This window comes from Antennarius striatus, chromosome 1 (genome assembly GCF_040054535.1).
Source record: "Antennarius striatus isolate MH-2024 chromosome 1, ASM4005453v1, whole genome shotgun sequence".
NCBI lineage: Eukaryota > Metazoa > Chordata > Actinopteri > Lophiiformes > Antennariidae > Antennarius > Antennarius striatus.
Window position 1 is genome coordinate 24477906 of NC_090776.1, and position 27812 is coordinate 24505717.

At 38.2% G+C, this 27812-nt stretch overlaps 1 protein-coding gene across 1 annotated transcript in view; it reads left to right on the forward strand.

Annotated features, from left to right (window-relative positions):
* Window positions 1-2701: 2701 nt before the first annotated feature.
* The window catches only part of ntrk3b (neurotrophic tyrosine kinase, receptor, type 3b), a 159214-nt gene continuing 134103 nt past the window's right edge, over window positions 2702-27812 (forward strand). The window contains exon 1 of the mRNA XM_068314385.1: window positions 2702-3501. Within this exon, the coding sequence (XP_068170486.1) occupies window positions 3260-3501 (242 nt within the window). The 5' untranslated portion in view covers window positions 2702-3259. The remainder of the gene's footprint in view (window positions 3502-27812) is intronic.

The following is a 27812-nucleotide window of genomic DNA, read 5'->3' on the forward strand; positions in this document are numbered from 1 at the left end:
AGGTATTTCTAGATATAAAGTTCAACCATGGCACAGGCCCAAAAAAACAAACCAAAAGTTTCTTTCTTCCTCACTGTCACTGCCATGCATCTGTCCTGATATAAAATCCCCACTGTGTGTATGAAAATAATGGCAAACCAAAATTACTAAGGCTACCTCATTGACTTTCTGGACATCATCTCTTGCAGTAAGGTACATTTTCTATGGGTCCATGTTATAACTTTGACACAATTCCAATGGCAATGATTTGTCTGATCGCTGATATAGACAATAAGCTCCTCTCCATTTGTAGGACACCACAGTGAAGGTAGCTGTGAATTGGATCTAAAAATTTGATTTAAATATGACAAAACTCCAACATGAAGAGGCTTTCTAACAAACACATGGCAATGACCCAAGTATCCACTCCAGCAACAACCAACTACTATTGAAAATCTTTCACATTTCATTGGCTCTCAGATTGTTTAAGCTTTATTGATGACTGACTAAACTAAAAATGAGAAATTGTAATAACTTGACTTAAGACATAGATCCAACACAAAAGGAAAGCGAGGGTTGGAGAACTGCAACTGTTTTTCCAATACATTTAAAACTGATTCATAATTTTAAAATGTCTCCCAATCAGGTTTATAAATGAATATTTAAATAGTCTTCTCTTGCTCTAGTCATCTGTCTTGTTCATTACAATATCCTTTCCGGATGCACTTCTAATGTAAGGGATGAAACCTGCAATCTATGGTCAGAACACATATCTATTCTTAAGGTTTTAGCTGACAGGGTTTCAGCAGTCTGTCCAGTTAGTCAAATAAAGTGCTATTTATTATCGGCAAATTGATGAAAAGCACCCTCTCCATTATTTTAATGGAGGAGGGTGCTGTTATATAAAAATAAATTTTATTCAGAATACTAAACAGCACTCAGAGAGCACAGACCTTTGCCAAGGCAGCTCAGTTTCCCGATTATATCTCATTGTTGTGAATTTTCTGTGAACCCTGAAATGAAAACATTCTGGATAACCACATCTGGAATTCTACATGGATCCAGATCCAACTTGATTTGTGCTGGATATGATCATTGTGTGATCTTAGTCTCAATATTCTAGGCATTATCATAAAGTTAACAGCAAAAATAAATTTCCCATATTGTTAAACAATTCATTAAATCAATGAGCACTAGACAATGATCTGTGGCATCATCATAATCTAAAGGATTGTTTCTTGGGCCAAGTCCTACTATTCAAAACTAATGATCAAAATCCACTCATAGCTTTTTAAGTAATCCTGCAAACAGCCAGGCTAACAAACCAACGCCGATAAATACATTACCTCGTTGGGGGAGATAATGAGAGGAGCAATGCAATTTTATCATAATGGTGCTTTGCTGGGCTGTCTCGAATAAACAATGCATACATGCATACACAACGTCAATTTAATTTGATGCCATCTAGTTTCAAAAGTGCTTCACTAATTAAAGTTGGACATTAAATTGTTTTCATGGAGACTCCGACTGAAACATTGTCTGAACCTTAAGTACCTCACAAAGTCAAAATATGGTAACTCTGTCGCCATCGAACCCAGGATCACATTCAACCAGATGTCATTATACTGGCATTTTTTCCAACTTTCGATATCCACATGATCAAATACTGAAAATGACTATATCTGAGCTGCTTTTAATTTTACATCTTCATCAATGTGTGTAGATGCTGACTTGTGTCACAACATCTAGGAGATTATATGAAACAGGAATGTATGAAATCAGATTTATAAACCATCTGCTAATATTTATAGTGACTTCTATATTAAACCCATATGCAATGTTAAGTTGTCACACTCTATTAAGAACTATACTGTTGAGAAACATGTGACCAGAAAACATGTGACATAAATGTTCTACCTACTTTCAGCCTTTAGCAGCTTCTTACGTTTTATTGTTTGACAGCACAGATATTATGCATGTCAGGCATGTGAGTTAATGACAGTTTAAAGAACATAAAATACATCTTAATGGGCTAAATGTACATTGCAAATACATACATAAAAATATGTCATGCCTGTGAGCATTTTCCATCTGAAGTTTTAAATTTACCAATTAATTCCAGTCTTGCGTTTATGTTCTCTTACATAATATGTCAGGATTTGCCAGGATGCAAAGCAATCATGTATGAAACTCAATTTAAATTCAGCCACACATTATTTGTACCAATATGGTCTTTGACTTGTCCTATCAGAGATATTAATGTTGTAACTTCAGAATACCTTTGTCTTTGTATCACAGATTTATTTAAATCTCAAACCTTCCACATACAGGTGTGTTTACATCAAAAAAAATACTCTTAGGTGGTCTCAGTTTAATTATGATTTTTAAAACCAAATAGTTGATCCATGCAAGAATTTTAAAACGTGTCCTGACTATAGGGACTGGATTTTGGAGTTGTTTTTGCTTTTACTGTTTGTGGACTGATGTCAGAAACTCATGCATTCCATTTTTAATCTACTTCAATTCGATGTATTAGAACAACAATTCATCAATTTAGAAGAGTAATGAGCACATGTAGTTCAATGAAATAATGATTATTATGGATTATAGACCTTTCATTTTAAATTATTTTTCTATTTTAGTAGCCTGTTATCATATTTGATCACTTGTTAATTTGAAGACTAATTTAGTCTTGTCGACTGTCATTGTAAGGATTTTGCCATTCGCTGTTGTATTTTCATTTGATAAAACACACATGTTGCTGTCTAGTTCGTTGAAAAAACATAGGAAAAGCCTGTTTTGATCGCCGTTGATTGTATGCAGCTTCTGCAGGTGTCAGTATGACTGTGGTCGTAGGAGGGACTTGATGCTCCAACTTCTCATTTTGTCTCTCTCTCTTCCACAGCCAGTCGTCCTGGTACAGCTTGGAGAGAGACGACAACATCAGTAGCGCGGTATTCCGGGGGAACACCATGCACCTTATGCTAAAAGGACGACCGGAGCCTCGCATTATTTCACCTTATTTTTGATTTCTGCTTTTTTTTTTTTTTTTTTTTTTGGTTTCATTTTTTTTTTTCTTTCTGCTTTTCCCTCGCCTTCCTTTTTGACGCGCAAGGACACATCACCGTACAGCCACGGCACAAACGCTCAGATAGTGCATCCTCTGTGCAGACGCACCACCATCCTCCTCCTCCTTCCCTACATCCTATTCTCCTCCTCTCTCCTGTTGTGTTCCAACCCAGAGGACATCGGAACCTCTTCTCCCCCTTTACCCGGAGACATGGATCTATGGTTTCACTCGATCCGGATTTGCTGGTGGAGGGTTTTGTTTCTGATGAGTATTTTCCAGGACTATCTGAGCTCCATGCTGGACTGCCCGCCGACCTGCAGCTGCTCTCAAACAGAAATCTATTGCAATAAGTCTGATAATGGCAGGTTTTTCCCTTTACTCGCCCTGCAAGACACTGGGAGCAATGGGACCAGCGTTGACATAGCAGAGTTATTCAAAAACATCAGCTCTATGTAAGTAAACGCAGATTAATCCGTGCGTTCTTTATCATGCAATCATACATTATTGATTGATCTCATCAGTGTAAGACGTCTGGGCTTTCGGGCTGCCTTCATTTGATCTCATTTGTTGATTATTCTTATTTTGACACTTTCTAACCTGTTAAGTGTCGGTTAATGCTAAACCACGTTTAGTGATCGGCTGTGTGTGTAGAATTAACGCGCTGATTGTGTCTCGTCTCTGCATCCTTGGTAACCTTAAAAATGACAGAAAACTACTTGATGCTGAACCTCACTGTAGAGGCTGTGGATTGTAATTTCTTTTTCTTTTTTTTTTATATTGTTGTTGATGTGCGTGTATCCCTTTATAAAGTTGCTCCTCCGCATCGTCTCCGCAGTCCTACATGGACAATGGTAGAGAAATGTTGCGGGGAACCTCGCATCACCCATCCACTTGACTCCCGTCCTCGTCCACAGCAACTGCTCCGACATTGTGCCAAATGAAACAGAAATAAATGGTGCAGTAAGGTCAACCAGTTACATTTGAGCCCGCATCCTCCGAGGCCGATGCGCCCTGACAAACTTTATTATGTCCAGATGATGCGGCCGAAAACGTCACTTGTGGCTGCGCTTATTTCTCCCCACAAATAGACGGCGCGTCGTGGCAGGAGGCTCGGATTTTAGAGGATTCATGAGCCTAAAAAAGAGGAGCTGTGATGACGGCAGACTCAACCCCCTCCACACACACTCACACACACCCCCCCCCCCAGTACATTTTCATCCTGCATCCTCTCTCCCTATCCCTCCCTCCCCTTCTCTCATTCTCTTTCTTCTCTTCCCCTGGCATCGATCCTTCCTGCCAAGATCAAACGTTTCTTTCTTGAAAAGTCGGGGAAAAAGATGCCGTAAAACAAGACCTCTGGTGTCTGTAAGGATAATTTGCATATAAAGTAAACATCTCTCTGTAACGCGCTGGGACTCCCCTTCTTCCAAGTCGCCTTACGCCACAAAGGACTTTTCCTCCCATCAGTTTTTGGTATCCGGTAAACGCTTTATCCGTGAGGCAGACAGCAACTTATTTTGTGTCACGGCTCTTCGCTTTCCTGTGCCACTAGAGGGTAGCCTGGCACCCTCTATTCACTGAAAATCAAATGCTTTTTACCACACTGGAGTCATTTACGGGGCTGTTTTCCTATCTGTAGGTCAAATCAGGCTCAAGGATGAACTATGTAAAAGAGAAAAAAACCTCAGAGGTCAAATCACAATATTAGTGATTTGTATGAGCCCCCTGATGAAGATTTCCTCCTCAAAGTCATCAATCTCTTTTCTTATCCGGTGAAATCAACAGCAAAATGAACCAATTTGTGGGTTTTCATTTCAAAATGCCATAATTCATTTTATTGATAGGCTTTTTGCCTTTGAGAAACCGTAATGCAATTGACCCAGGACTAATTGTGCAGCTGATGGCTCCATGCCAGAGGGCCTGTTGTTTTCTTGCTGCTCAGCATGGACAGCAACCTCCACCGAACACCACCAGCAAGTCAATGACAGCCTATCAGCATAACACCTTGCAATGCCGCAACCTCTAATCAGGAAGTCATACGATCGAAATGTATGCAGATGATTCATTATTTAATTTGGTGTAAAATCTTAGAATCTTCTTTTGAACTCTGTGTAGTAATAATCAAATTAAAAGGAAGAAATTTGCTATGGCTTTATTAATAAAACTCCATGACACAATCTCTCACAGCATATCTATAAATTTTGTGTTGACTAAGGATATAAACTACAAGGAAATTGCTTGTGCCGAGTTATAATGTGGTTAAAATATGCTCTTTAAAAATACTCACCAGTATTCTTGCCCCAAATTAATAAACAACAACGACAACAACATTAACAACAGCAAAACCCCCCACACAGTTTAGGTTTCAAACATCTGGCCATGAAGACAAGTTGAGCATCTAGTCTTTATAAGTAATTCAACAAGTGCACTTTGAACAGGCAGCCAGTAAAGTCCATTAAATCCTCCTACCCTTTTATTTTAATTCACTGTCTTATGCTGTATGGTAATGAATGTCAAAATGAGAAGTTTTCTTTTTGTCTTTCAAGAAAATGCTCGTCCAGAAGCATCATGTACACCTGAGTGACAAATGTAATTTCCCCTAGGGGATCAATAAAGTATATCTTCTTCTTCTTCTTCTTCATAGTTTTGACTTCTTTAAAGTCAGACCTTTCCTCGCTCAGATTTGCTATTTATTTATCAGCAAACACAGATTTTCACTCTATGAATTGTTTTATGGTTTACCGGCTTTGCCAAAATTTTTTTAAACACCTGATGAGTCCATACACAAAGGTATGTGATTTATCACTTCCAAATATTTAAGATATCCTTTAAAATTCATAATAATATTGTAGTTTCATGATTTATTTCTTTACTTTTTAGTTTACTCGTGGAGGGTGTGTAGTTTAAATGAAGAAGGACACATGGGAATGTAATTGAAACAGATTTTGATTTAATTTCCATAACACTAAACTAAATGCAATCTTAACTGCATAACAGAGTGGCCTCTAGTAAGTAGCCATGATCTCTAACGACAAACAGAAAATAGTATGAAGTGCAAAAAAAAGAGAAACATGAAATCAAAGCTGCCAAATCCATCCATCCATCCACTGCATTGTGAGAATGTATTACACCGACCATGACCTCCATTGCCAGTTACTTCCACAAAAAGTTGCTTGGAAAGATTTTGTTCTTTTCTCTTTTTCAAATTTCAAAACAGCTCAGCTCTGCTTGAAACTATCGATTGTTAGACACCTTCAACTGCACATTTTATGTGAAACCTGCCAACTAGCTCATGTTGCCAAATAAACCTTTTTCAAATGGGAATTTTTCCAAGGTCTGCTTGCCGGTGACTTGTGTGGGAGGCTATTCCCCGGTTTCCGGCACCAAGCATTAATGCATTACATAAATCTCTACCTTTTACAACTACTGTGCAGCCCACAGCATGTGACTATGGCCAACACAATATCATATCCAGGTATCTGCTGTACAAGTATTACATATGTTTTCTGAATGATCATTGATATGTCAAACAGCTAAAAGACTGGAGTACTTGTTGACTTGGCTTACGGCTTACAGAGGCATCCAGATTGCCCAAATTTAAAAAAAAAGCTTGAGCAGCACAAGTGCAGATTAATTATAGCCCGTATAAAACGTAAGGGTTGTAAAGTGGTTTATACTGTACTTATTCCAGTTGACAATGCATGAGAGGCAAAGTACAACATATGTCACACCAAATGAAAAACAAGTCACGTTCACAAGCAATTTGGAGTCACCAATTCATGTTTAATGTATGTATTTCGTCTATGAGACAGTAACTTTATCCAAACGCCAAATACACAGCCCCCAAATATGGATTCAAGCTAAACCTTCTAACTGAGAAGCAAAGGTGTTCATTTGTGGGCAGCGAGTGGCCCTTGTACTACCTGGATGCAGGAATAGCAGGCGTTTGAATAATTAATGGAAAAAGATCATACAGTTGTGGGAAAACATGCTGTAAAATGTATTTATTTCTCAGCCTTGGGGCATATTTTAATAAGTATTCATTACGTTCATGCTTAAATCGATGTGTAAAGGTGCTGGATTGTGGAAGCATCAGTGGGACGCCTCAATATGAGGCACAACTGAAAATCAATATCACTTTTTTGGACAATTTATAATGTAGTCTGGTTTACTTGTTAATAAACCACTTGTTGACTAGATGGAATTAATTTCAGATGCTAGATATGAACTCAGATATGAATATTATTGGAGTGATACCACTGGGGAACACAAAAATGCCTTGGGTTTCCCAGACTCAGTCAGCTGGAACTCAGTCATCAGGTTTTGTTCTGCTTCCTCTAGTCCAGGATGTCAGCTGGATGCAACGAGCAATGTACCCCCTCCATCCTTAAGCACCAACCAACTTTAATTCTCCCAGAAACACTCCAGCATGCTCACCTCAGTCCTACTACTTCGTTTATTTTTCCTATACCTCCATCCTCTGCTTTATTTATTTTGTTGTGTGTTCTGTCAGATGCTCACTTGAAGTATATATGTTGGTAATAGATAGATAAATATACTTTATTGATCCCAAACTGGGAAATTTAAAATCTCGATTTACCTGTGTTTATTTTTTCACCTTGCTATTTCTTTCATTTGTGTCTTTTGTGATTCAGAGGTGAGATGTTTTGATAAGACTGCTGGGGTTTCATTGTACAATATTCCATTTTCATTTGACTTCTCAGAGCCTGTGTCAACCCAGCTTTGGATGTCGAATTTATATCTAAAGTTATGATGAAAAATATTTTTTAGGTGAGCTGTTATTTTCTGAGTAATTCTTTTGAAATTGTTAATTCACTAAGTTTTGAATAATAATCTGTCTGAAATCTTATTCAGGTTTTATGGTAGACATACAGTAATTGTCTAAAACTAGAGTTGTACACAGTACTGACGTTCATAAAATAGTGTGGAATTAACAAAATTTATTTTTGATACAACCATTACTTGAACTCACAGACAACCTGAACATTTTTTGGCCAAATGTCACTTTGACTTCTTGAAACACAATTATAACCATAATAATGACAAAATAATGACAGAATTTCCTACAAACATATAGCAGCATATAATGATGGTATTTTATGCCTGTGACATAATAGTCTTCAAAAACTTGTTTTTGTCAGTTCTTCATTTCTATGGCTCAAGAACATAAGGCAAAATGGAGACCACAGTTCATAATAATTTGAAAACAGATTGACGACACTAATCTCGGTGCCTAGCTTGAAACTTTGTGATGACATAGATTGCCTGGGTTTTGGTTTGGAGATGTTTTGGGTGTGTGGAAGTTTTAGAATATATAGCTCCTTTGATGCAGGATCCGTATTTGAGGCTGACTCTCACAGCTACGGCACTGTGCTCTTTGTGTCGGCTAATTAAGGTTCTTTAGAGAGCTATTAAGATTCCTTCATTGATTATTAGCCAGTTATTTGATATAAAATAACTGAATGAATCACATTTCAAAGGGTCTACATAGGCTCTTGACGACCTGTATAACCTTCCACACATCCCCTTTGCCAGGTTGTTTCAGTGTCACAACCCCAAATGCCATTTAACCACTAAGGATAGGGCTGCTAACACACGTCTTGCCTGTTGGCCCTTACCATATAGACCCCCTGCTGTTGCCGTATCGCTCACCTCGGGCAGTGCACGATGGGCTTCTCTGTTATAAGCATATCATCAAGTTTGCATGAGCCTGTCTTTGTGGAAAGTAGGTCACGGCTGCCATCTGAGAATTAGAAGGAGAGAGCAGTGGTTTGCTTGATCCTGTGCATGCAGGGATGTTTTGAGAAGTCCTGGCCATTAGATCGAACCGGTGTCTCCCACGCCCCCACCACCGCATCTCTTGCATGTGCAGGCAGCCTTCGTGCCTTAAAAGATGCATACTAATGAAGCACCCCCTGCTTTAACAATCAAAAGATGCATTGAAGATTGAGGGGTGAAAAATACTGAGGGCTCTGCTGTTTAAACTGGGATAAGTGAAACCCTTCAAAGTCTTGTGGCTACATTCCATGGTCTTAGTGATTGACATTTAGTTGAGCTTCTGCTTTCACACAACAGATTATGAGTCAGTGTCACCACCGTGTACAAGGATTATTATGTCAGGAGACTGAAGGATGCAGACAAAAAATGACCTGGTTAAACCATAATTTGTTCCATGATGGCATGAAAAAACATGAAATCAACCTGACTGTTTTTCAACTACGGTTGTTGGAATGTGAACAGCACTGACCATATCCTACAGGGTTAATGAGATGGGACAAGACCAGCCACCAACTGGAACTGAAGAAGCCTATTGGGTTAGAGGTGAAACATATATCTTGAAGTCCAGTGGATTGATGTAAACAGTTTTGAATAACCATGACCTGGATAACTGAGAATCTACACAGACAACCTGACTGGAATGTTTCCCTTGAGCATGGTCCATGTATTTGAATTGGACTTGTCTGTCTGTCTGTCTGTCTGTCTGTCTGTCTGTCTGTATCTGTCTGTGTGTCTGTATCTGTCTGTCTGTCTGTCTGTCTGTCTGTCTGTCTGTCTGTCTGTCTGTCTGTCTGTCTGTCTGTCTGTCTGTCTGTCTGTCTGTCTGTCTGTCTGTCTGTCTGTCTGTCTGTCTGTCTGTCTGTCTGTATCTGTCTGTGTGTCTGTCCATCCATCCATTCATTCATCCTGGACTTTTTTTTGTCATGACCTTTGTAATTGCTCAGTGGGAGGCAGTAGTTAGCAAGTACCTGTTGCCAGTGACCATAAGTCAGAACATCGCATTTTAATAAGGTACCTTGAGCTTTAATGAATCCTTAGTCATGTCTAAATGTGTTGGCTTTGTGGAGTTGCACTGATAGCAGCCTTACAAATGATTCCTTCCTTTGAGTCTCTATTAATAGTGCTTCTATGAATCTTTTTTTCACACTACAGTATTATACCTTTGTTTGTTCCTTGTGTTTCTCTCCATCAGACCGTCTCTGTCCATCCTATCATCATTCATTTTGCAAGTGACAAAACGTGTCTGACCTTAACAGCGTCAATCACAAGATATCACAACCCATAACCAGCCCAGTGCTAATAAAACTCTTGCTAATTCCTGTGTGGGAGGATTTTTGTTGCAAAAAACACTTTCTTCTGTGTCAATCAGAGCTGAACGTACGAACATTGCTGCTCGCTTAGTTTTCTAATTTATGACGTCCTTCATCTTTTGGACATACTGGCATTCAAGCAAAATTCTGCATCAGAAATGAATTGTCCACATTTTCTGTATTTCTTTTTATCATCTGCAACAAATATAACTGGAATATGTGTGCATGCCACAAAATGTCATCTGCTCTGGGCCACATGGAGGCTTGAATTTATCTCTGCCTTGCAGTAGATTATTATAATTTTTTCCTTCTAATTTTATCTCTTATAAAACCACTTTCCTTTTCTGAATTCTGAACTAAAGAGAGACTTTGTAAGTAATTACTTTGTGCTTTTGCCTTGCTCTGTTCTGAAAAAACAAAGCAGCCATTACACGGTGAGCTGTCCTCCCCTGGCCGTCCGTCAGTCCCCCATCTGTACAAATAAGTGTGCGGATGATTGGGTGTTAAATACTGATAATAAAGGAATCACTCCAAAATTCTGTCTGTTTAGCTTTGATCTAAATCAAAGCTAGACGGATGAATATAATCAGCAGCAAGGACAGAATAAAGCGTGGCAGCACATATGCACCTTTCTGTTTTCCAGGATGCAGAAAGAAATATATTTTGACCCTGAGCATCACAACAGCCTCTATTTATTTATAGCTACAGATGCTCTGATATCTGTATTTGTTCTGTTCTGTAGACTATTGGTGAAAATTGTACGACATCAAAACATTATGGACCTGGCAGGCTATTCAGCTATGCTCACTGATCATTCTCAGGGAGCCGAGGACTCGGTGGCCATACAAGCCAAGAGCACCAGGAGGGCTTTTTAAGACCCTGACAGAGCTTTGTGTGGAGGCAAATGAGAACACATTAAAACTAAATGGCCCACAGGGACTCAGCTCTCCTTCCTACTGCTTCCCTGTTGTTTCACTGACCTTGCTACTTCACTCGAAATATCACGGTTGCTTTCTATCTTCCTTCACAAGCTAAAAAATTTCATCTTTTTAAGAAGCACCTGACATCAGTCTCTTCTTGCTGAATCATATCCTCTTCTCCTCTCCTCTCTCATATCTTCCCCTTTTAATCTGCTCTCCCTGAAGTAAAAAAAAAAAGCCCCCCCCCCACCATTTTTTACATAATTCTGTCACAGTGGTACCTGAGCCTTTACTTGTTCTTTTTTTTGAAAAAACCTTATTTTAATTTTTTTTTGCAATGACACCCCCCCCCTACGGATGTATTTTTTGTGGATGTCACCTCTCCATTCACATGCCATCTCCTCTTTCACATACATCAAACAAATCAGCAAACATATAGAAGCCAAAAAATTTAAAAGAATCACTCAAATAGCATTTACTGTTGCAATTGTTCCATATCATGGCTTTAATTTTTATTGTACCTTCAGTATTTGGTTTTAATACTTTTTTATTTTCAAATTTCATTAGTCCATGTCATGGCTATCAAATCAGAGCTGGTTTCCCCCTCCCTCTGCTTATATATTCTCTACATCTTGTTAGTTTATTGATGTCTTCTTTGTCCTTTTCTCTTAAAATTTTCCTTGGCAGTGATTGACATTCTGTCACTCCTTTCCCATCGTCTCATCTGCAGTGTATTTAGCCTTTGTGATTTGATTATTTCTGTTGCGGGTTTGTGTATGGATTTTGATGTCATCACCCTTTTCAACTGCCTCCCTCATGGCCCTCGTAAATTAATATTTTGCTCAATGGATTTGTATTTATTATTTTGGATTCACTGGAAATATTCTTGCACTTTTCTTTGCACTTTTATCACCCATTATCTTTTGAACTCAAGTTGCCAGGTAATGTGGATAATTTGCTTATTAAATCACCGATCTGCACCTATCAGCTCCACTTGTAATTCACTAACAGACAAACATGTAACTTATACGACCATAATTGGAACAGAAGATTTGAGTTAAATCATCCTGTATTAATGTGAGCTATAAATCAGAGTTTGGTGTATAATGTATTAATAGCACAAGACCCCCGCATTGGGTTAATGCCAACAGGACTTAACAACAAGGATCATGAGTAAATAGCTTTCTGTAGTGGCACCTCCGGTAATGTCTTGGTTCTTTCAATAATTAGCCTCCATGTGGAAAACTGGTATTGCTTCTTCAACAAGGCTTTGATGGAGAAACTGTCTGGCACGTCAGTCAGGAGAAGTTACTTGCAGTGGCAGCTGTCTGCATTTGACACAGAGAACTGCAGGGGCTTCTTATTTCCAGAGGAAGCCATCACCTGTCAAGCATCACTAATGTGTTTATTGTTACTCCAAAGACCAACTTGTTCCCCTCTGGTTATTTTAGAAAGGAGAAACACGTTGGTGGAAACAAGACATGTTTCTGCACTGATGAAGTGTGTTGTTTTAGGAATGTTTCCTTATTAATAATAAAAATAATAATTCAATTTTACATTACATTCTATTCACTAGATACTGTCACTGTATGTTCACTGGTAAATTAAGAGTCACTGTGTGCTCGCATGTGAAAGGCTCTTAATCCTGCCAGCAAAATATCCAGATTGAAAGAAACACTAAATGATTAGTCATATGTAGTCATTTTGTGTCCCTACAAGGCCATTTATGCCCTTTGTAAGACAGTTTGCAATCATTTATGGATTTGCACATTTTTGAAGTAGTTTTATGTTTATTTGCAGTCATTTGAGTGACTTTGCAATGAATGAAATGCCAACTTCAGAGGTTCTGGATTGCAGGTCCCGTAATCTTTATGACCGCAGGCCAATACAGGGATGTGATAATCAAGGAACAGTGCTTTATTTTTTTTAGGTTATCCTTTATGACAGTGGACATTTAGAATCACTCACAGGCTGTCCTTTTGAAAGAATAGTGTGCGTGTGTGTGTTTGTAAGATGGAGATTGGGTGTGTATCAAGGAGAAGCAGTTGGAAAAAAAAGGAAAAGAAGGAAAACAAATCAAATTTTCATCAACCTTGAGCCAACTCTCTTCCAAGTCTCTCCTTTCCTACTGGAGGTAATTGGTTTGACTCTGAAGACCTGTGAGAGAACTGCAGCATGCATGTTATTTGATTTCAGATTTTAGTTTGAGAACAAGGATAAACATTTAGGAAGAATTCAACAAGCCTTCCATGCTGCATCATGTTTCACCAAAATGGAGACAGTTGATGCTTATTGATTAATCCAGATGGAAAGAGTAATACAGGCGTGGCTTGTATCTTGGGTAGTAATGAAGTAATTCTCCTGACAATACAGATTGTGGCAACTCCATCTGTGCCAGCCTTCATGAATTATTATCAAAATTGTACAAGTGGATTTACCAGCCCAGAATGTGTTTGTTCATATTGCTCAGCCGGTTCCAAGATAACTGGTGCCATCAGCTGCCTCCACACCTGAACTAAATTACAGTAGTCTTTTTAGTGAGTTTCCATTGTTATCCAATAATCATATAACAAAATGGTTGAAAACAGATGAAACAGATGACATTTCTGATCCATATGAAATCATTGTGGTGTGCCATGAAAAGGAGGATTCTAATTAGAAAAAGCTTTATTATTATAAAGAGAGTGAGTCTTCTGCCATTATTACTTGAGCTCTTGACTTCTGTATGTTCATATTCATAAAATTCAAGCCACCAATTCAAGATCCATATGTAATTAATACATTGAGAGAATTCCTTGTACAAATATTCCTACTTATGTTCAGCCAGGGAAATGTCTGAATGTTACTTTAATCTCTTATCTTTAAATGTTAAAATAAACCTTGACACACAAAGGACGTCTTCTAGTATTTGTTTAGAAGAGACGGTTGTGCTCTCTTGTACACCTTGGTGCATTTTACTCCCCAAAACAGGACACTTTCTCTTCTTGACAACCTTGTTAACCAGTGTCTGTGTTCTTGCAAAAATAGAATCCTGTTATTTTGACACCTGGCTAAATATCACTGGGGCTGAATCTAATTCCTACTGTGAGCCTTGTTCTTTACTGCAGGTGTAAATTCCTGCTGTCACTTCGTCAACAAGGAAATGCTAATTTATCTGGAGCTCCAATTAGCATGAGGACTCAGGTGCTGAAGTGTCACACACGTGATTCAACATAACCTTTTGATTTGATTTCCCTTTAGCCTGATTTCTGTTGTTAACAGGAAAACAATAGCTTCCCAATGTCTCTTGTTGCATGACTGGGTTTCAAAATGAGCTGTGCTGCTCTCCATATTTTATTCATTCCGCTTTTGCGGGTCACAGGGGTTCCTGGAGTCTATCTCAGCTGACTTGTAGAGGCGGGGGACGAGAGGCGGGGGACACTCCGAGTGCAATGCCAGAGCCACTGGTGTGTGTGTGTATGTGTGTGTGTGTTTGTTTCAGGGGACTGTACACAAACACACACACACATATATATGTAGTAAATATATAGTAATATACGTATGGTAAAGAGGGAAAAAATAATTTCTCCAAGGGGATTATTAAAGTATATTTCTTCTTTTTCTTCTTAATGATTGTGTATTGTCGGCATACTCTGTTGTTGCTTTTGTGAGATGGCTCCGTCCTCCTGCTTCTGAGATACTGTAAAAAAACTTCCATTAAAAACAATCACACAGATCACACAAATTTCCTCAACTTCACTCCTTCACTCTTCTAAAATTTCTCTTGAAATCGTGACAACAACACTGCAAAATTACCAAAGGACAGAAGTTGATTGGTATAAAAAGTACAGTTCTGATTACATAGGAGAAAGTGATGAGACACGTACAGTATGTTAAAAAAATTGGAAGATATCCATGAAATTTGTAACCCTTTGATCTACAGTATACTTGAAATTAATTGGTGGGAAGGTGGGCCGACATTTATTTGAGGACTGTTTGTTGACTACTGGTTTACCTCATGTCACAAACCTGCAAAAGTATTTGTCATACAGAGATATAACCATTCATGTTGGCATCATTATACCTTTATATTATTTTTTACGAGCTATCATTGCTATATGAAGAGGAATGCACTAGGTGTGTCATAATAATCCAGAATTCACAATAACCAAGATTTTTAAAAATGCAATATTTATATTATGTGCATAAGAATATTGAGTGACGTCCAGATTAGATATTAAGGTTCTCTTTAGGTTCATCACCCAACTGGAGTTTCATTTTCACTGCAGACTTTCTTAGACTCAAACTAGACACTGTGTGGAGCAGACAACCCTGACATGACATCCGACTGGGCTTCAAGACTTCCATTATTCCAGTCCCCATAAAAACGAGGACTACAGGATTTAATGACTTGCCGCTCTGTTCTTCTCTCTGCTGCACCTCCAGTCTGTCATCCTCCTGAAGTTTGCAGACGACACCACCCTCATTAGTCTGATCTCTGACGGTCGGCCTACAGGTGGCAGATCGACCACCTGTAAATGCAGCAGAGCTGGTAGTAGGTTTCAAGGAGAACTCAACCCCTCAAACACTTATATATAAACTAGCTATAAAGTCAGTCTTGTTGTATATTCTGTAAATGTGTTCTATTATGTAAAACTGACATCTGTTAATAAGACTCTGACTCAGACTCTGTCAAAGACACTGTCATCGCAATGATCTATTTATATTTCCCCACTCACTTTATTTGCTGCTTGATCATTTCATATCAATGCGTTTAGTACAACTGTGCTCATATCTCCTTGCAGACGGACATCTGTAACATAGTCCAATTAGTTGTGGTGATAAGTTTTCTCTGACAAATGAGGAGGAAATTAATAGATTGATAAATCAATCATTATACTTTATGAGGATATGAAGCTGCAAAGAGAACAACAAATCACATAAAAAAGTTAAATACATTACAGGTTCACTGGGACATGTTATTTTAGTGCACAACAATAAAGTTTGTAGGAGTAATGCTCATATTTTATAGTTTGTATTTTCTGGATGACAAAGAAAACAAACATCCTTTCATTTAGAGGTTAGAAATCACCTGACCATTGAGACAGCAATGGGTGATACAACTAAATGAATGATAAAGAACTGCCAGATAAAGAAATGAGAAATGAACACAGACTTGAAAAGATCTTTAAATGTCAGTTATCATTTGAACCTGACCAAGAGAGGTGGATCTCTTTCTGCCATGAATGCTGCCATGGAGTACAGTGAAGTCACATGGATAAAGGAGGTTGGAGTGTGCTTGTAGCTTTACGACCCTAAATGTTGGACTCTTTTACTTTTTTTTTATCATAGGTAATGGTTACATTCCAGACTTGAGTAAAATGATTTTCTAGTTCTTGTCTGCTTCTAAAAATTATTCACTCGCTCTGACTTTGTTAGGTGTATTGACCTGAGTATCACCAGTTATAATAAATAAGTAGACATTTCAAATCTTGGCGTCACTATTCATTACTTTCTGCCAAAATATAGCTGAAATGGTAAGTGAAACACCAACTGAAAAGCTTAAGGAATGTTAGAGATATTTTGAAGAACATTTAACCTCAGTGATTTTCTAATTCATCATTGCGATAATAGCTGTGCCTTTGACTCGTAATCTCATAAAGAGATCCTTATCAGATCCTATTAATGCTAATTACACTATTTTTACCCGCACAATTAGGTACATCCTTGAGACTCACTTTCAAGACTGTGACCTCATCTCAACTTTAAATTAAGAGTGTGGACATTGGCAAAATTGATATACAATAAAATCACTATAATATTCACACAACACTGCAATACAATATGTGTAATATTTAAGAGTCACTTAATCCAAAACTATATGTAGAAAAAATAGGGTTCTAGGATACAATATTCTATTCACACAGGCAAAACCAGATACAGGTCTTACATACTGATAATGAAGTTGTGAAGTATAGAGCAGAATAATGATCCTGGGTCAGTGGAAGGGATAAGTAAAGATTTGCCAGTTTTGAAAAGATCAAAGTTCCGGCATCTGCACTATAAAGGCATGATACATGCTGACCTTTGGTCGAATCTGTCAATTGTATCTGTCATCTCCCCAACATTATGATGCCAGACCTTTTTAGACTGATTCAAAAAAGAGGGTGAACTCTGAGCTCAGCTAGTCAAATCAATCTAGTCATAGTGGGGGAACAGATCAGTTCATTACTGGAAGGGCTGAGGAGCTCTATGATCAGCTCTCTTATATCACTGTGAACCTCCACTCTTTTCTTGCCTAATTGAATTCTCCAGAAGACATACCCCCAGCTGCAGATTAATCATATCCTGAAATTGGAGGAGACTAGTTCGGTGACAGATATGCGCAGAATGTTTAATCCTCTCTCTCCTGTAAAATGAACACTTTGGTCTCTGCCAGGATGTCACTTGCACCATTGTAGACAACTGGCCTCCAGGCAGGAGTCTTTATTCAACGTTTTTCCAGTACCAGAAGGAGGTGCACACATCCCATAACAAATATCCTACCTCTCATGTACAGTATGACCATCGTTTCATAACAGATGGTATCATAATCTGTAATCAAACTGATTTAAATGCAGCTCACTGCACAATATGTGTCTCTCTTCTCAAAATCTTTCATTATCTCCACCTCAAAATCTTTCATTATATCCACCTGTTAACTCTCCCTCTTCTTACAGTAAAAAAAAAAAACTTAACTTCCCTTCCCTTCCCTTCCCTTCAATTCCCTTCCCTACCCTTCCCTTCCCTTCCCTTCCCTTCCCTTCCCTTCCCTTCCCTTCCCTTCCCTTCCCTTCCCTTCCCTCCCCTTCAATTCCCTTCCCTTCCCTTCCCTTCCCTTCCCTTCCCTTCCCTTCCCTTCCCTTCCCTTCCCTTCCCTTCCCTTCACTTCCCTTCCCTTCCCTTCCCTTCCCTTCCCTTCCTTTCACTTCCCTTCCCTTCCCTTCCCTTCCCTTCCCTTCCCTTCCCTTCCCTTCCCTTCCCTTCCCTTCCCTTCCCTTCCCTTCACTTCCCTTCCCTTCCTTTCACTTCCCTTCCCTTCCCTTCCCTTCCTTACCGTTCCCCTCTTGCCCCATCCCATCCCATCCCCTTCCATCTCATCCCCTTCCATCTCATCCCATTCCATCCCATCTTGTCTAACCCTATGAATGAATGATAATAAAGGGAAGACATGTTTTAAAATGGGAAATGTTTAAAATTCGAGTTCATAATGAAAGTGGCCCATTTTAGATGAGTTGTCTTGTTTTTTTAAAAGACAGGGCATGGCTAAGAGAGTGAACCATAAAGATGGTCGTTGTTGTGTCAATCAACAGACGTCAGTATATATTCTTGAGAGTAGAGTTAGAATGGCAGGTCTTGAACCAGATCATTACTTAGATTTCAGAAAATAGATTCTGTTTCTTCCATTTCTGTGTTTTTTTTCAGCCAATCCCATTGGATCATTATCATATTTATATGACATCTTATAACATTTTCTGTCCCATCCTATCTAAAACCTATTATATCGGTTATTCTAATTCATCATCTTCTGTATCATATATTACATTTACATTGCATTTAATAGTTTAGAAGATCCAGTCTATCCTGAAATCTCTGATCATAGGCCATAATAAATTTCCATTTTAAAACCTATTCTTCTCACCTATTTGATTAGACCCTGATTAGGGTCAAGTCTTAAATTTTGGGCTGGGGACCGGATGGTATCTGGCTCCAGACCCGCCTGTGGACCAAAAATTTGGGTTTAAACTAGTAGTTGGGAAGTTCAACTCCGGAGCACTGCTGATTTGCCCTTGAGCAAGGCACAGTCCCAGAACAAGTTGCTCCTTGGGGCGCCCCGGAAAGGAGCTGTCTGCCACTTTACCATCATCCTCGTCTCTATTTGCATGCCTACAGGCCCCTTGCGTGTGTGTGTGTGTGTGTGTGTGTGTGTGTGTGTGTGTGTGTGTGTGTGTGTGTGTGTGTGTGTGTGTGTGTGTGTGTGTGTGTGTGTGTGTGTGTGTGTGTGTGTGTCTTGTGTGTCTGTGTACTAGGGCCTGTACATACAGAATATACAAGTTTGAGAAACAGATTATAGAGTGGAATAAAATCATTCCCAACGGGGATAATAAAAGTATACTTTTACTAGTATACTAGTATACTACTAGTATAATTTATTTCTGCTCAATCCTAAATTATTTCTAAATTATTTGATAATCTCATCTCTGCCCTCTCTGTCTTCCTCTCTATACTTCAAACACATACTGGATCATTACCAGCTCATTTTAGTTAGATGCATACATGTGAATGTTTCCTAAGATTACCATTTTAGTTAAATGTTTAAGTAGATGATTAAATTAAATCCATCCATCTGTACACCAAGGACTTGATCTGTTCTTTGTCTATAGAGGAAAGTGATTTAAATAATTAGGATAATTTTTGACTTTCAGAAAGAAGGCTTAATAATTCTGTCAATTTAAAAATCAAATTTACCTGATAATAATATTTCTTAGACAATAGATGATACTCCTAACTGAAAGAGGTCTAGCAGTAAAAAATCAGCTACTACTTTCCTGTATAACCTTTCCTATCCCATTGTGCCCTATCCTGTCCTGTGATTCCACAATACAGTGTAGTAAGACAAGAAGCCAGTTATATTTTATAGAGTAATATGCTATTCCTCTAATGATATTCTGTTCTATCGTGTCTCACTCTTCATTATAATATACCCCACCTTGTCCTGTTCTTTTCTGTCCTGGACTGTCCTAGTTTTCTTCACATTAATAATGCCTTTTGGAATCTAGTACAGTATGTGGTGAAGATGGGAAGCATGAACAAGAATGCATACAATTACATATTTCTCCAGATAGGATTCATTTAAAGTACACCTCACATATCCGTGCTTAAGGTCTCTCATATTTGCATATAGTATGAAACTTCTGGCAGAAATCCAGTGCTATATGGTCACTTATTTGATTAAACATCTAATGGTCAGCGGGGCAGCAGAGACCTCAGAACAATTGAGGTATAACTGCTGATGGCAGCAGAAAGTCTTTGAATATCATTATGGTCGGTTGTGACAGTGAATGGAAAGATCTTGCTACGTGGTTTCTTATCAAGAGACTTCTGCCTAGTGAAACCATCATATTTGCTTGGGACTCATATTTTCCTTTCTGTTTTTTGTCAGTATTTTCTTCATCTATTAATGGTGTCTTTTCTTTTTCAGTTTCCGTTTCTGTCTACCAGATGTTAACATAAAAAGTGATGCGCAGTTGATTGTCTCGTTTATAATTCTCCTTCTTCACAGTGGTAACAGACAATTCTCGAATACTTCTGGCTTTTTTATTTGACTAAAGTGCTCCACAGCTGTGGAACTCATTCCACTGTAAGAAATACACAGTTTGAAACTCCAAGTTCATTTAAACTTTGAACAGCAGCAATGGCTTAAAGAATTCATTCAAGGAGTCGTGTCTGACAAAAATTATTACTCAAATTGTGTAGATTCCTCTAGATTCTACAGAGCATTTTAAGATCTTTAACTGAATGTTTGGTTTTAATGGCTGACAATCTATGATTTTTAGTTACTGTAACTATTTTCAATAAATGTTTGGTTTGGTAGGAAAAGTGTCAGAATAAAAAGAATAAAACCACTCTGTACACTACACTACATGTGCGTGTTTGCTTTATACCAAGTTGGTTAGCAGTTTGAGAACAAAATTTAACAAGGAGTTGGTGAAGATCCCCTTCAATCTATAATGTTCTATTGAGTTATTTACTGTAAAGGCATCATCTTCTTTTCCTTTCAGCTTTCCTTTCAGGGGTCACCACAGCGAATCAGTTGCCTCCATCTAAACCTGTCTTCTGCATCCTCTTCTCTCACACCAACTAACTTCATGTCCTCTTTCACTACATCCATAAACCTCCTCTTTGGTCTTCCTGTAGGCCTCCTGCCTGGCAGTTCAAAACTCAGCATCCTTCTACCAGTATATTCACTATCTCTCCTCTGGACATGTCCAAACCATCTCAGTCTGGCCTCTCTGACTTTATCTCCAAAACCTCTAACATGTGCTGTCCCTCTGATGTACTCATTCCTGATCCTATCCTTCCTGGTCACTCCCAGAGAGAACCTCAGCATCTTCATCTCTGCTACCTCCAGCTCTGTCTCCTGTCTTTTCTTCAGTGACACTGTCTCTAGACCAAACAACATCGCTGGTCTCACCACAGTTTTGTACACATTTCCTTTCATTTAGCTGAAACTCTTCTATCACACATCACACCTGACACTTTTCTCCACTCGTTCCATCCTGTCTGTACACGCTTCTTCACCTCTTTTCTACACTCTCCATTGCTCTGGACTGTTGAGCTTAAGTACTTAAAATCCTCCACCTTCTTGATCTCTTCTGCCTGTAACCTCACTCTTCCACTTGGGTCCCCCTCATTCACACACATGTACTCTGTCTTACTGTGGCTAACCTTCATTCCTCTCCTTTCCAGGACAAACCTCCACCTCTCTAGCTTCTCCTCCACCTGTTCCCTGCTCTCAGTGCTGATCACAATGTCATCTGCAAACATCATAGTCCATGGAGATTCCTGTCTAACCTCATCTGTCAGCCTGTCCATCACCATAGCAAACAAGAAGGGGCTCAGAGCTGATCCCTGATGCAGTCCCACCTCCACCTTGAACAATATGCGAATCGAGAGTTCTTTTATCCTTTGAAAATATTAATTCACTCTTGTCAATACCCGCTTCTGCTGTCGCGGGTCACAAGGTGCTGAAGTCTACCAGGCAGGAGGCCTAGAGGAAGACCAAAGAGGAGGTTTATGGATGTATTGAAAGAGGACATGAAGGTAGTTGGTGTGAGAGAAGAGGATGCAGAAGACAGGGTTTGATAGAGGCAACCCGCTGTGGTGACCCCTGAAGGGAAAAGCTGAAAGAAGAAAAGAAGAATAGAACTCTCTTGGAAGCCACATTTTAACAGAGGTAACAACGGACTACGACTAAGCTAACACTGTAGCTAGCAATTTTCTCCTTCTCCTCCAGCTCACATCCTACCTGTGGAGCATACCCAAAAAAACCTCAGGAATTCTGTTCAACAAAATGGCAGACAGTAGAATATATATTGTTCTCTGCACTTTCCCTTACTCACAGATGATCCTTTGGAAGGAATAAAACACAGAAAGGATTGCAACAGATAATTACAAATGTGTCTATTTGAACAGAATATGTCTTCTGGATGGGATAAGATGCACGTTATTAATCCCAAAGATGCACTTTATTGATCTCAAACTGGGAAATTTATTGTTTGTCTTTGTATTTTTTCTTGAAAACAGACGTATGACTGAGAAAGACTGAACTCATAACAAACTGTACCTGTATTTTATTTTATTATGTGTGTTTTTTTGTCCTGTAATTTTTTCTGGTAAGTCTTAGGGAAGTGTACTTTTGTATTTAAAGTAGTAATGGCATGTAATGAAATGGTGATTTAAATGTAATGAATATTAATTTACAGTACTAATAATTTAACTTAGAACATCCACTTGGAGCCAATTGTGTACATATGTCTGTATTTTACAGTACATGAAACCCAATTCCAAAGCACATATAGAATACTTGAATTACCTATAGGTAGGATATTAGGGAAAATAAAGGCCCTCAAGAGGTCATGCACGTCCTGACCCCACCTTAATAAATACCTGGATTAACAGATGGGATTCCAGTGTGGGATAATGCAAAAATAATGTTAATGTCATGCACAAATGTTATCAAGTCCTTGTTTGACATAAAAACATTAGGTTCATTTGTTCCTTCAAAAAACCTTTTTCTCTTCTTTTCCTTTCGGCTTTTCCCTTCAGGGGTCACCACAGTGAATCAATTGCCTCCATCTAGCCCTGTCCTTTGCATCCTCATCTCTCAAACCAACTACCCTCATGCCCTCCCTCATTATCAAAAAACCTTTTTAGCTCCTGCAATTCAAATGTAGTTCATTAAATTTACTTCTTTTTGGTCTTGATACACCTGAATATATTTCCTTGTTTTTCTCTCAAGAACCTCATTATTGTTACCTTGGTAACACAAACAAAAGTATGACAGTTCATCACCATAGCAAATATACTAAATTTTTCATTTAGTAATTGAGAAACTTACAAAATGATGCTTTTGGAAATCTCTGTATAGTCCAGTAAAAATTTTTAATTGTTATTTGACATTCTGGTATTTGTGAATCCAGTTATTGCTGAGCAATAGTATGAGGCTGAATCCACAGATTATTGTAGTCTGATGGTACTTGGCAAAAAGGCACCCTAATTATAGCCATTCTCATTCTAGGCAGAAATATTTGAGCTTAGTCGTGTGTGAAGTGCTGATACCTTCCAGTGCACGGATGAATGATCTCTCAATGTTTAGCCCTGCCACAAATCTGCTGCGGATTGGCTGAGACTGTAGTGAACGGTGACACTCAGAGGCTTATAGTTTCCCTCAGGTCCAGGTCAAAGAAACAGTGACGCAGAACAGTGTTAGGGCAGCCATGGGACAGCATCTAGCCTGGGAATGTAAGGAGAACCAAAGCTGGTGGTTTGGCATTACTTAAGCAGCATTCAGCCCTCTCACACAGAGGTGAAGTCAATAGAGCTATACTTCACATTTAATATTACAAACAGAATAAATTATAAATCATTGGTTACTTTCATACATTTTTGAGTATTGTGGCTTCACAAGTAATTATTTTTAAACAATAGTTGATTTTGCAATCTAGCTAATACTCAATGTTTACCTGACCAAAAACATGCATGCATCAACACATGCATAAATCCATGCATACTTTCATATACAAACATGTAGACACTACAAGCTATAACGTAATAGTTTACATTTGGCCCTACTGTATATAGCCAAATACCGAATTGTGTTAAATAGCACATTTGAGTTCCTTAAAAGTGATTCAGTTTGTCTTTGATATCCCAAATGATCGCAATACGTTAATGAGTTTGATAAATGCTGTATATCATTTAGATAGCACCGTGGCACAGTGTATAGTGCAGTTGCCTTACAGCAAGAAGGTTCTTGGCTTGATTGTACCTGTGGCCATGCCGTGTGAATTTTGCATGTTTTCTGGTGTCTGCGTAGGTTCTCTCTGGCTTCCTCACACCACCAAAAATATGCAACTTAGGTTAACTGTTGGCAATAAATTGTCTGTAGGTGTGAGGTTGAGTTTGAGTTGGTGTTTGTCTCCCTGTGTCATCCTTTGATGAACTAGCAATTTCTCCACAGTGTACTGTACTTGCCTCTCACTCACAGTCAGCTGAGTAAGGACCCTACGTAACTCAGATTCCAATAAGTAGCTGAAGATGAAACAAATATAATTGTCTTATCTTCAAGAAGATGAATGGATGAATGACTGTACTTCACTTATAGATGTAACTAAGCAAAATACATACCATTCAGGTCTCACTCAATTTTGTCAGTGTTGATTAAGTGAAAGAAAAATGTTGGCCTCCCTTTTTTCATTCAAATTCATTCCTTTAGTCATTCCACATTTTTGCAATAGTATTTCGGGATTTTTTTCAAAGTGTAGCATTTTATGCTTAATTAAAGTATTTTTTTTTTAAATTCTGTTTAAATTTAGAGCTCATTTCCACAAAGCAGGACACTTCTTTCTGACATGAAATACATGTTTCATGAAATACAGATAGTGTAAAATAGCAAACTTCAAAAATAAATGATGAATAAAACACTATATTTTTAAAAGTGGCATGCTATTTTAATTAATTTCTATACAAGAATAGAAATATATAAAGTCCACTTGTTTTGCAGATTTTGAAAAATAAGTCCATCAATATCAAGAGATTCTATCTTTGTTGTAATGACAGTACAAAATGTGTGAGTTGGCAAATTTATTCCAAACTATGGATATGCTATAACAAGCAATACAGTCTTTGTCGTGCATGTGTGGTTTTTTTTTTTTTAAGATTATATGCTGTACCTTGAGGAATGGCCAGGTCCACAGAGACTAACGTTTAGTAGAAATAACTCTTTGGCTGATCAGCCCATAATCAGGAGGATCAGGAAAGCTCTGATAGCTAAAACAATCAATAGACATATCATTGGTGTTATTCCTTTTTTTTTTTTTTTCATTTTCTATGTACTTAAGTGCTTTTCTACTTTCTTTTAGTTCTACTATTTGTCCATCCCCATGGATTTTTCTAGATTCAGCTGCTAGAAAAATTGGGTTGTGTCCTCAGTGCTGAATCTATTGTTTCTATGCAGGGGAATCATTTATAATAAAGTTATAATTTGGTCAATTTTGTCTGTCACTTTTATGTCGATATCATATTCTCCAGCTCACTGTTTGCTGTAAATGTAATTGAGACAAATTGTCACAATTTGCCTGATTTTCATATTTTCCCAGTGAAAGTGCAGTGGAGGAGAGGACTGGGTCCATTTGTTTTATGACGTTCTGTCTGCCAATATGAAATCAGAATCATGTTTTTTTAATTTTAATCTTTATCAGACTCACTGAGCATGCATGCTCGTTTTATATCTTATGGCCAACATGGGAATGAAATAAGAGTGGAAGCGAGTAATAAATTCCTGTCACTTCAAATGCCCTGCTGCAGGTTTTACTTGCAAAGCACTTAATTGCCACTTTTTTAGGGAAAATCTTCAGTTTGTGTGATATGATGTTCAGTGTAAAATATGTCAAATCCTGACCAAAAGATGGAAGGTAGATAATTTCATGGGTTTAAATGCCTATAAATAAACAATTAGTAGCCTACATCTGTCAGTGTTTATTACATTTGCATGACGATAACATGCAAATGTAATAACAATTTGTGGGTTTGTCTCAAATGCGCAAAAATGGAGCAATCATACTCAACAATATTTTACTCCTATTTAAATGCTTTGAATGCTGAATGTCACTTATGATTGGCCCAGATGTTGTTCTGTTCCAAGTTGCAGTAGACATTTAGAGAAAATAACTTAATTTCTTCTGTTTTTCGTCAGTCTCAACTTCCTCTGTGTCGTCTTCATTTGTCTTCCATCTCCTTCTTTAATGCTACTTGCATGCACTTGTGATCCAAGCACACAAAAAATACAATGAAAAACAGGTTATCTGATTGATATCCGGTATTTGTTCTAATCTAGAGAAGTGCTACTTCACTACTGCATCACCCCCTCTGAAGTGTTTGGGCTATACAGAGTGCTTCTCTGTCTCTGTGAAAACAGAGGAGGGAGGCACAATGTAGATCAATATCCCTGGAACTCACTAGAGACATTCTATTTTATTAAACATTTTCCCATTAAGGCTGTGGTGCGAGCATTGTAGATCCTTCCAACAAAGTCGTAAATCACAGACAGACAGCAGTATTGGAAACAATTGGTGGAATCAAAGGAGATTACTGAGAAACACAAGATATTTGGTGTTTGTGCTGCTGGGAGCCTCATGTGTCTTGTTCTTTGCATTATCGCGCATTTCAGATGAGGGATTGGTTCAGCGATTACATAGCAAGAAAATCATACTGTGTTCATCACAGCACACATCTTCATGTTGCAGCCAAGAATCTAGTAAATCACCTGTTACCTTACAAAGCTTTTATTTACAAAGACAGCATTTTCAACTGCAGGCAATGTGGAGTAAAACCGGAAAGTGCCTTGCTAAATATTGCTTACAATATGCTCTTGCATGACGCATCAAAAGCCCTTGCCAAGGCTGTAACATTTGCAAGCATTTGTGAAAGAGGTTTATCTTAGTTTTCATGTTGTTGCATAGTTATAAAATTGTAATTCATAAAATGTGATGAAAACTGTCCAATATCACAATGTTGAAGGATGGGCTATAAAGTTCCCCGAACCAGATCCCAATCATCACCAAATTTTTATCACCACTGGGATATTGTACGATTGACTGAATCTGGGGGAAATATCATCCATACCTTTCCATACATTTTTACACACAGAACCACAAATTATTACACTTCACTCATCATACCTTTTCAACACATTTTTTGGTTCTGGAGATGGTGATTAAGTTGCAGTAGGCAGCATTTGTGTAATGACTGAAATGAACTCTGGAGAGAAGCAAATGACATGGATCAAAACATAGGTTGATACTGTGGTCATTTTGGATATTGCTAATTTTGTATATTTTCATCCTGCCTAATATTGCTTGTCTGCTTGTGAACTTGACTTTATTCATGCTACTATGACTACCACTGTTGGTCATCATTACTGTTAATTAGAGTATTAATTTAATTTGAACATTCTGAAGTTTCAGTTACTCTTGTTTCCTCAATTTCACTATATTGATCAAAATCAGAACAAGATGAAAGAAGTAACCAGCAGTTCACAGTAAGAACATACACAGCATAGTTTAACTGTGAGGTAATGAATTTCCAATATATTAATGATTTCATACAATGAGAAATAAATGTGATATGCTCTTTCCAATTTATATAATGGTGACTTTAATATATAGTATACTATAAATTAGTCCTGGGACAAAATTACATTACAGTTAGTTTTGCCAATTTCAATCAATCAATCACCTTTATTTATATAGCACTTAATCATATCTGAAGACATTTCAAAGCGCTTTACAGATAGAAAGCCAACAATGCGGTCCAGAGCAAGCATAAGCGACGGTGGCGGGAAAATCTCCCTCATTGAGGAAGAAACTCCGGGCAGGACCCAGGCTCTGGAGGGTGGTCATCTGCCTTGACCTGTTGGTTGGGAAATAGAAATAC